Consider the following 11,478-nt stretch of genomic DNA (forward strand, 5'->3'; position numbering starts at 1 on the left):
TCAGTGACACAGACATGGTTACTTATCTTTCATTTAAATAATTGCATTAAATCACTACTGTGTGACATGCCAGCATTTAGCAATAGAGGTGTAAACTATACCACTTTGAAGTGTAAAATGTAAGTCATTGTAAATCATGTTGTGGTCTAAATAGGAATAGTGAAAATGTACTTATGGGAGGGGCTTTTTGATGGGAGGGGCCTGATGGGACAAATAGGAGGTGCTGTAGGAGGGTCTCACCTGGCGGAGAGGATGATGACGCGGGCCTCCAGCTCTTTGGCCTCCAGAAGCAGCGCAGTTAAGTTAGTCTCCTGGCTGAACTGGAGGACTTTCTCTGCCTGTGATTGGGGCACAAAATAAGTCAAGCCAACTACTTACCCCCACCTCAGAAACCATGCTGACTCTTTACCTGTTGTGCTCGATTTGGCAGATTTTGTTGAAAAAGGGAGAGAGGAAAAAAAGGAAAGCGATCCAGGGAAATTGGCTCAACTAAAAAAAAATTGGAGGGGAAAAACGTTTGCATTTTTCGCATGCAAACTGAGGGTTATCAAGGCTCCAAAGAAGGACGTGCATGTTAAGTAGGGGGGAGAAGAAGGTCAATGCAACCAGTAACTAAAAACAGGTAAAGGGGAGTGAGGTGGAACCTTTTCCCCCCAACAAAAAACTATTGAAAACTAGGGAGGTGCTACAAAACAGGAGGGGGTAGTAATCTGGGAAAGTGTTTGTTCCACACTAGCGGATCTCCACAAAGGAATAGACTTGCAATCTTTTTTTTTTCTTCTGAGAACATGCATTCCTTTATTTGAATGAAAAAATTAAAATGGTTGAAGCGGAGCGCTGTTCATTTGTTAATGTTTATAGTCTTTCCATAACAAAATCATTGTTCAGTGAAATTATAGGGATAATGTCTCAAAGTAAAAAGAAACACGTGCTACCAAGATAGAGGCATTTCTGGGTCGGCTGGTGACTGCTTGGGCTGGTTTCTAGTTGCTACGTTTGAAAAGTTGGTGGGCGGCGTGCATTGACCATGCAAATATACCTTTGGTCCTCGCTTGTTGTCATAGGACAGTTGGTCGAGGTTTTCATAGTTCCTTTTTTTATTCTGATGAGTAATGTGCACAGAGAAAATATGCAGACACAGAAGAATATTAAAAACTGTTGAAAATGGATCGCAGTAAAGCATTCCAACAAATCTTCACTTTTCTGCTTCAAATTGGGATTCCTAACACTGGGGCTTGCAAAGTAAATCAAAGACAGCCACTGACCACTAGCAATCCCATTTAATGCTACGTCATATGACCTCATTCACAATCTTTCAAATACTACTCAAGACCCTCAAACCATTGTCCAGCCAGGGTCCAGAAACAGTCATACTCTCTGTACAACAATGAGATTGAGAGGGCTAAAATGTCTGTGTGTCAGTGCAAAGCAATCCCAACAGGTAAACAGTCTAATTCTGCAAACTAATGGCCCTCAGGCTCTCTCCATTTTGAATTCCACTCAGATCCTGTATATTATGAAAGGAGCCGCAAGGCAGTCTCCTGCTTTGCCTTAGTCAGGGAGCCATTTTGCAGTGATACACAGCATCTTCTGCTTGACAGACCTGCCTCCCCTGATGCCCGACCTTTCAGCTCAGACCGCAGGCAAAGCACTCAGGATCTGCGTCCTCCACTTCCCAAATGCTACAGTGACTCTGCCGCATTCGTTCATTATATTGCCTGACAAGCAAATCCAAAGTAAATCCCATTCTCCTCAATTGTATTCACGCTCACTCCATTGAAAGGATTACAGATCTGTTATGCCTCAAATGTAATCTGAAGTTGTTGTAGTCACTGCTGCTCTGTAAAACACTGCTCCCCTTCCAAATGTTGCATGCTATTGTGTCGTAGTGTGTCACACTTATAAATCATGGCATTACAAAACAATTATTAATCAAACTGGAGTGAATGGGACTACGGTCCTCCTTTAGAATATAAAGGATCAAATCATGTATTGAGTCCCCAAACCCAAATCTATTTTTGTCAATTTCTTTCTCTAGCCCTCCACCATCTTGCAGCTGTCTCTGTGTGGCACTGCAATGCCAAGGTAAAAAAAACTGTCTAGATGACTGGCTTTGATTTCCCAGAGTTCTTTGAGTGCTCTATTTTTGCTACTTCAGTCAAGCATGAATATTGTATGTTGTGTCGCTCATGTCAGTATTCTGACTGAATCCACTACAGGTAGAAGATTCTCGCTATGGGCTGAGTTACAGAACCCCATATAACTACTGTCCCGGTGACTTGTCACAGCAGCACAGCACATAAACCTGCAATTACAGTGTGAATAATCTGCACGATACGGAATATGAAATGTGAATAAATAGAATATTTATATTTAATGAGGAAATGACACAAACTCCCCAAATGTGGCAAACTCAGCATCACACTACTTCCTTACAGCATCACATCACACTGTCTACCATCCCAAAGATTCTGTGACATTGATAGATTAATTCAATCTGGTAACTGTAAATCTATTCAATTGTTGCTTATGGCATTATTTAAAAAAGAGAGAGAGAGACAGAGCAAGAGAGACAGAGAGAGACAGAGCGAGAGACAGAGAGAGAGAGAGAGAGAGAGAGAGAGAGAGAGAGAGACAAAGCGAGAGCGAGAGCCAAGGTCAGACAAGATGGATTCCAAGAAGGAAGAAACATGTAGCTAGCAGTTAACCAACTATTATATAATCTAATGTAGGTATTTACCATAGAAAACACCACTTCAACACAGGTAAAGTCATAGTATAATCCAATAAAGTCAAAATCCTTTATAACAAGATGATTTATTGACAAAAAGTATACTTAGTAACTCCTAATCAATCTTGATCATGTTTGAGTGTGACTGATGAACCACAACATGTTTGACATTTCACCTCTCCCTTCGGTGTGGATTATCGTGAGCATATCTGTCACATGAACCGTTTCATCAGCCTCTGATTAAATTACTCTTCAAATCAGGACTCATTTCTCTCCGTCACACAATTACAGGAAGGAGCCCTTGAGGGGAACAAACAGCGCAGTATCAAAAAGTCTTAACCACATCCTGTGTTTTTAACAATGTGTTAATTGGTCCTTCTCTTTTCCTTTAGGGAACATTATCTTTTAGAGCAGGGGTGTCAAACTCATTCCTCGGAGGGCCGAGTGTCTGCAGGTTTTTTTCAATTAAGACCTAGATAACCAGGTGAGGGGAGTTCCTTACTAATTACTGACCTTAATTAATCAATCAAGTACAAGGGTGGAGCGAAAACCCACAGACACTGGGCCCTCCGTGGAATGAGTTTGACATGTGTTCTAGGGGACATCATCCCTGCTTTGTTTTAGGCTTTAGGTGGATCAGCACATTTAATGAGCTAGCTACCCAGCAACACAACCTCAGAGGTGACTCTGGGCTAAAGTAATGCTTATGGACAGTTTGTCACATGCCTGTCATTTCACTTGCATGGTCTCACAGTCCATCATTTGACAGGGACACAATAAAACCAAAGATATGTATTTCGCTGCCTTAGTGTCTTAGCACAGGACACTATGACCACCTGATATACTACTGTATGTCAACCATCCATCACATTACAAGTCTCCAAGTGAGCATTACACTGGATTTGTGAACTACATCCCTTCCAAACAACATACATGTACCACAGCACAAATATACATCAAGGATCTACGGACCATCATTCTGTTTGGGAGTCATTGATATTTTGCAAAGCCCCAGGTTCAAGTCCGCTATTTGGCTCCCGTTGTGGATTGACACAGGAGAATTTGACTATGGTGAAAAGCAACATGAGATGAGTAAAAGATGTACTCAGATCAGAACACATTAGACGCTGTAGATGTCTCTAGCATTTTGATGTTAGCCAATGTTTACACAATGGTCAGTGAGAGATGTGTTCACACGACAGAAAGGAAAACAGTTATATACATAGAAGACCTTAAACAGAGATTACACACACACACACACACACACTGGGGGTCCGGCGAGCCCGATCGTCTCACCTTTGTTTCCCTCTCCTCCAGTAGGGTCTCCAGTCTTTTCTGCGCGGCCCGCCCCTCGTGGTCATCGCTGACGATCAGGATGATGTGGTTCCATCGAAACTCTCGCATCATGTCGAACCACACGTGAGCCTGGTGGGAGTACGGGGGGACAGTCCGCAGAAAAGACAAGTGGATACTCTGGGGAGAAAGCAAAATAAGAAGGAGTGCGAGGAAATGATTTGCTTGTCATCCACGGTTTTGCTGTTCTCTCTAACATATTCATGAGGCCTTTGCAATTATTCACAATCAAACAGAAATGTCTTGTCCTTTCAGGACATTTGGAGCAGAATGTAATTCATCAACAGCTATTTTGGTAGCTAGTGAAGTGGAGTAGAATGTATGTCTCTCTTATCTGTTTAGATCCCCATGGTCTGCTCCATCATTCACCTCTCTTTCAACCCCTCTATCTCTCCCTCCCTCTCCCTCTGTTCCTCTGTCCCTCTCCCTCCCTCTCCCTCTGTTCCTCTGTCCCTCTCCCTCCCTCCCCTCCCTCTCTCTCTCTCTCTTTCTCTCTATCATTTCTCACCTTGTCGGAATAGATGGACATGCGTGTGGTGAGGCCCACAACAGGGATGCGGTAGAAGCCTGCGGTGTAGGATACAGGCGTGGGGGTGAGGTGGTCGTTGGACTGGGGAGGATGACTCACGAGGATGGCATACACCTGCAGACACAAATACGGGGATTAAAGAAAGACACACACCTGTAAAGAGAGGTAAAAGGATAATAAAGTGTATGGACTATTGATTCCTCACTGCGAGATGGAAATTTCAAATCAGCTCTTTCCTCTTAAACCATCCTCACTTTTCATTACCATTATGGCTGCATGGTAAATGGTTATTCATTTGGCTCAAAGCTGAATGACCCTTATCCTGGATGAAGTAGACAGATTCTCCTCAATGCAGCTCTACTAACTGTATATCGATTCTTAGATTAATAGGATTCTTGAGAAATGGAACACTGATCCAACTGAGGGGAAAGACAAAACTGGCATGATATCCAGGCATGATGGTTAGTGTGTGCAGCCCGTATGGTTGGGCCTCTTTCATCCAAAGAGCGCTTCCAGGCATCTACCATCCCATCTGTCTTGGACCCTCTCCCGAGTGACTAACATGACCACAGAGCCAAGAACATCTCATTGAGTCTCTCACATGGTTAGGTCTCCATCTAGGCAGTTAGTAGGCACTGTTCCATGCATTTGACAAGTAAAGGTACATGTAGAACATTGGCACCTTTCTCATCCCTGCAGCCCTCTGAGATATTAGGATGGGACTCAGATATTGTGGAACGTAGGGAGCAAAGATATGTCAGCACATAACCATCTCTATCAATTACAACAATCATTACAATGAAGAGGACCGGGGACATTGGAATAGTGTGGAGGAATTAGGGAGAGACCTTTGTGTGTGTGTGTGTGTGTGTGTGTGTGTGTGTGTGTGTGTGTGTGTGTGTGTGTGTGTGTGTGTGTGTGTGTGTGTGTGTGTGTGTGTGTGTGTGTGTGTGTGTGTGTGTGTGAGAAAGAGGGATTGGGGAGGGGTGGTTCATGCCTCAGTTCTCTTCACTACATGATATTGCTGCTTTCAGAAGTAATGTAATGCTTAATGTGAATGGGATGGACAAGGGTTTAGCAATGTGTTTCAGTGTTGGAACAAATCTCAAAGGGGTAACATCGCAATGCATAACTTATTAATGTTGTTTTCATTGTTAGGTTTAAATTGCACAAGTCGTATTCACAAACGATATTATGACCTAAAAAAGAATCGCACTTGAAGTGAAAAACACAGTAATTTTTCGAGTCTAGAGCCAAAAACAATTGCCTTCCATACACTTGTGTGTCTCATTATTGATCTAGTAATAACATAAACCAAACAGTTATAACTACCCATTTCTAATGATCAAATCATACAATTTTCCATAATACAAACTAAACGGCCTTCTCTGTGACATAACGGCAAATCAGCCAAGGCATGCACCCCAGCTGCTACCCCTGGGATGCTTTGATGGACGTGCCCATTGCGTACGTGGCCATGTTGGCCTCCTTTTAGGCAACATTTCGTCACATGGCACGAGCTGTGAAAATAGAAACTGCAGTAAAACTCATTTAAGGATGCGTCACTCATTTCTCTCTTGGTTAGTTAGTTTGTTTGCAGTTCATTGGATCTGCAGCTGTGTACACTGAAGTGAGTTGGCCTCTCATCACCCACAAATCTGTGTGTTTTTGGCACTTAGATAAAAACAATCAGTCTGTGGCTTTTAAAGGATATATTGATTGTCCAGTTCTAAATGATAAAGAATAACTTTTGTATGAGATTTATATTAACCCTTGAACACATAGCTTTGTCTGGATAATAGACTACAGATATGGGGATAGAGATTTAGCCACAGGCTCACTACCCATTTTATTTTTCATGTTTGGCCTCAAGTTCTGGTTTGATAGTTACTCATTATATTGGCTACTGTTTTGTGTAACAACAACATATGGATATCCAACTTATAAATAGGTCTAATTTCATTTCAGCTTCCATTTGTATTACCGTATGTGATGTATCTCTTAAAGGCTTGGCCGCAGTTTCATAGTATTGTTATCATAATCAAGGCTTGAAGAAATATTGTATATTAGAGTAACAAAATGTATATTTGCAACAAACTGATTTTTTTCTTAATATACAGTCCCATTTTTAACCATATAAAAATAAACTGTCCCATTTTTTTTTACAAAAAATATAAACTGCAATAAAACATTTGATATTGTTTGCAATCAGCTCCCGAGTGACGCAGCGGTCTAAGGCACTGCATCTCAGTGCTAGCGTCATCACTACAGACACCCTGGTTCGAATCCAGGCTGTATCACAACCGGCCGTAATTGGGAGTCCCATAGGGCGGCGCACAATTGGCCCAGCGTCGTCCGGGTTAGGGTTTGGCCGGGGGGCATCGATCCTGTATTAACTGACTTGCCTAGTTAAATAATAAATAAATAAAAAATAAATAGCAACCTGGACTCAGGGGTAGACACATTTGCAATACGTATGATATGTTATGAATTCCAAATTGTTGTGGCTAATGTTAGCTAGGTGGCTAACTTTAGCTAGGCCAGGAGTCAGGTTAAATGGTTTGGGTCAGTGGAAGTGTTAGCTAACATGCTAAGTAGTTGCAAAGTATCTAAAACGTGCTAATTAGCTAAAATGGAAAAGTTGTCCGTGATGAGATTCGAACACACAACCTTTGGGTTGGTAGACATTCGGGTTATAAGTGGCTAACGCTAATGTTAGCTAGGTGGCTAACTTTAACTAATCTAGGGGTTAGGTTTGGGGTTAAGGTTAAGGTCAGGACTTAGGTTAAAGGGGAAGGATTAGCTAAGTTGCAAAGTAGCACAAAAGTAGTAAGTAGTTGCGAAGTTACTAAATAGCTAAAATGCTAAAGTTGTCCGTGACGAGATTCGGACATGCAACCTTTGGGTTGCTAGACGTTTGCGTTATACACCTACCCATCCACCCCAACCAACTACCCTTCTTTCGTTTTTGCCTTAAACAACCCCCTAGAGTCTATGTCCTAATTAGCATAATAACACAAAATCCCCATCAAAATCTGTCTGTTTTAGCTAGAGATATCTGTTTTTGCATGGACTGCGTCTCAATCCACCGCATCCACCGATGTCGGTCTTCTGCATTTGCGGTGGAAGGTGGCAGAGCTACAGTGGGGTTTGTCAGACAAGGAGACATCCCAAAAATCGGTCTCCTCACTAAAACGTCTGTAGAGTCCAAACCATTTGGGCTACAAACGAATATAACCCTTCTATGGAAAAATCAGACTCTCTCTAGGACGCCCACAAGCCTTACAAGACTCATCTGATGGTAGCCTGGTACCAGTTAAAAACAGTTATGGAAGTATATAGGTAAATAGGTTAGTGCCCAAAAAATTTGTTAAATATGGGTAAAAATATATTTTTAAATCTTGATCTTTCTTATATCGCTCAGTGGAGCAGGTTGAGAGCTTCAAGTTCCTTGGTGTCCACATCTCCAACAAACCAACATGGTCCAAGCACACCATGACAGTCGTGAAGCGGGCACGACAAAACCTATTCCCCCTCAGGAGACTGAAAATATTTGGCATGGGTCCTCAGATCCTCAAAAGGTTCTGCAGCTGCACCATCGAGAGCATCCTGACTGGTTGCATCACTGCCTGGTATGTCAACTGCTCAGCAAGGCACTACAGAGGGTAGTGCGAAAGGCCCAGTACATCACTGGGGCCAAGCTTCCTGCCGTCCAGGACCTCTATACCAGGCGGTGTCAGAGGAAGGCCCTAAAAATTGTCAAAGACTCCAGCCACCCTAGTCATAGACTGTTCTCTCTGCTACCACACGGCAAGAGGTACTGGAGCGCCAAGTCTAGGTCCAAGAGGCTTCTAAACAGCTTCTACCCCCAAGCCATAAGACTCCTGAACATCTAGTAAAATGGCTACCCAGACAATTCACATTGCCCCCCCTCCACACCACTGCCACTCTCTGTTGCCATCTATGCATAGTTCACTTTAATTAACTCTACCTACATGTACATAATACCTCAACTAACCGGTGCCCCCGCACATTGACTCTGTACCGGCACCCCCCTGTATATATTGTTATTTTATTTTTTACTGCTGGTCTTTAATTACTTGTTACTTTTATCTCTTATTCTTATCTGTATTTTTTTAAACTGCACTGTAGGTTAGGGTCTCGTAAGTAAGCATTTCACTGTAAGGTGAAGGTTGTATTCGGCGTATGTGATTAATAAAATTTGATTTGATTTTTTTTTATATAGGATTCACTTTAAAACATACTTCCTTTTGAATCATTTTTTTGACTACCTGTTTTGCCATGTATGAATATGTTATTCAATGCATTTCTATGCGCTAATAGCAGTAAGGCCAAATTAAATGTTTATTCCAATATTTTTTTTTATACCTACAGGGGCCCTAAAATTCAAATAGCAAAATGATCCATGGTATAATGGATGGATGCAACACTGTTACACATACCAAACGTAACATATCATACTCATTTGAGTGTCCCAGATATACTATGTTGATGTTTGATCTATGAGATCAGGCAGGAAACAGGTGGCACAGTGGTTCGCAGGCACTGAGGTTAGAGTCTAGAATGAGATGCTTACTGGTTTGATCATTGCAAATAAAGTGATGGTCACAATACATCGACCTCATCTGCCCAATGACTTACATCAGTCAATTCCCTTGAAGCAGAAACGAGAAGATGCAACACACTAAAGAGGATGATTCCTTTCTCCCCGATAGTGGCCATAGGCTTCATACAAATGTTGGACAATTCTCTGAGCCCTCTAAATGATTTGGATTCATATGATTGTCATTGAATAGATGAGCTATATATGTGCTAATGACTCATGTTATTAGGCTATTATCATTTAACGCCAATGCTGGTACGCTGGCGCCCTCCTGAGATACCTGGTTGGAGATGAGGTCCTCGCAGACGGAGAGAGCCATCTGGATAGCGTTGGGTTTGTGCGTTACGGAGATGGCGGTCAACTTGAATTTATCTCTCCCGTAGATCTGGTTCGCCTGGGTCACTGCATCCTTAAAGACTTGCTCGTACCTCTTCTGGCTCAGGACGGCTCCGATGTTCACTATCTTCGGCTCGCAGCCAGCCCGCGCACAGGAGCACGAAAGGAACACCGCCAGCAGAAACAAACGCATCGTGTAAACGACCAAAACGCACAGTGTACCACAGATCCGTCTCTCCCTCGTGTTGGCAGGTGGGCTTGCACTGTTCACCCGGTTACCACGATTTGAACCACCGGGACGCTGGACAGTGTGGAAAATCTGCACATTTGATTTAAGTGCAATGCGGAGGAATGTGCATGGTCAGGACCTTAACCGTTGTTGGATTATCTCCGCTGTTTCAGAAGCATGTCTTCAAAGATTATTATCTTCCTTTGCCTGTTTCCCCCATTGTCTTTCTTCCAGTGTCGATATAAACGAGTTAGAGCATATTTCGCGGGGTATGCGGCTCCCTTTGTGCACTGTATAATTGCTCTACCGGTCCTCAGTGGGCTCGGCGCGGGCTGTTCTGGAGATGATAATACTGACGCTACGCTCAGGGCTGAGCGGCTGTCCTTGGTGCTGACAGCTGTGCACGCGCAGTGGTGCGCGCCTCCGCGATCTATCTATGATTTCGCGTTGGCGTTCTTCTGCTAGAATGTCACAGGAAATGAATCAAAGGGAGCCAATCATCAACACAAAGTATTTTCAACATCTCAACAACAATGTTATTCACTATATGACACGAATGGTAGTAGGCAGTTTAGGCTATGAATAGGGCATCAAAGAAAAGCAAGACACAATTGGTGTGTGAGAACAACAATAATTGATCTCATAAAAAAACATCATATGTGATGAAAAACGAATTATTTCTTAAAGTGTGAATATTGTAGGTTACTTTAGGTAGGATAAATAAATACTGCAGATGGTTGCTGCCATTGCAATGAAAATTGACCCCTCAATAATCCAGTGACCCAACGATTCCAATATGTGAGATCTTTTCTCAAACAGTACTCCTGTAATGCACGGAGTAGATGGACCCAACCCACTGGCCACACTGGTTGAATCAACGTTGTTTCCACGTCGTTTCAATGAAATTACATTGCACCAACGTGGAATAGACGTTGAATTGATGTCTGTGCCCAGTTGGAACCCTGCTTGTTTATTTCGCTGGGGATGTGTCTCCGGTCTCAGTAGATCTGGCTCCTGCTGTAAATCCCCATCATTTCATAGACTCAGACCAACCAGGACCATCCCCTCCCCTCTCCTTTACTTTCAAACAGCCAATCAATTATGTAACCATGTCATCCATATTTCAACCTCTTCAATCATGCAAAACCTCCAACATAACCACAGTATGCTGCTTGTCTAGGCTACCGCGAGCACTGACATGGGGATATACAAATATAAAAACGGCTGAATAATTTATAGAGTTGTATCTAAAAGCATTGCCCAGCCTGGTGTACAATGAAACATTGAAGCTCGACTTCTTCCAAAAGTGTGACATGAATGTGTCGTTTTACCTTATTTGTATTGACAGATATGTGTGCTTGTTAGATGTTTTGTCTGATTGTGGGGGCGGGTAATGTCATTTGAAATGTCCCTGAATGGAGAAAGGGAGCAAGGTGTCCAAGTAACCACAGGAGGCACAAGAGCATCCATCTTGCTAAGCAGGGGGAAATGTTCAACCATCCTGGTTACCTAGGAAACAAGCCTCGCTCTCCACAGTGTTAAGTTTCTGAACATTCATAATGCCTAACATCAAATAACATGTAAGCTATTGAACATCAAATGAATTATGGCACAGCTATTACTTTGAAGCACATCACACTGGAGTATTGACAAAGTAGAGTAGCCTAGGTTTATTT

At 42.6% G+C, this 11,478-nt stretch overlaps 1 protein-coding gene across 12 annotated transcripts in view; it reads right to left on the reverse strand.

Annotated features, from left to right (window-relative positions):
- LOC115204130 (glutamate receptor ionotropic, NMDA 1) overlaps positions 1-10,185 on the reverse strand; it is a 28,926-nt gene extending 18,741 nt beyond the window's left edge. For 5 of the 12 annotated variants that reach the window (XM_029769461.1, XM_029769458.1, XM_029769464.1 and 2 more), the window contains exons 1-5: positions 9,518-10,185; positions 4,593-4,727; positions 4,028-4,204; positions 1,040-1,102; positions 241-338 (exon numbers count right to left, since the gene is read on the reverse strand). In XM_029769461.1, coding sequence (XP_029625321.1) covers positions 241-338; positions 1,040-1,102; positions 4,028-4,204; positions 4,593-4,727; positions 9,518-9,766 — 722 coding nt within the window. In that variant the 5' untranslated portion in view covers positions 9,767-10,185. The remainder of the gene's footprint in view (positions 1-240; positions 339-1,039; positions 1,103-4,027; positions 4,205-4,592; positions 4,728-9,517) is intronic. The other 7 variants (XM_029769469.1, XM_029769467.1, XM_029769463.1 and 4 more) reach the window with 4 other exon arrangements.
- Between the last annotated feature and the right edge of the window lie 1,293 nt (positions 10,186-11,478).

Source organism: Salmo trutta, chromosome 12, assembly GCF_901001165.1.
Source record: "Salmo trutta chromosome 12, fSalTru1.1, whole genome shotgun sequence".
Lineage (NCBI taxonomy): Eukaryota > Metazoa > Chordata > Actinopteri > Salmoniformes > Salmonidae > Salmo > Salmo trutta.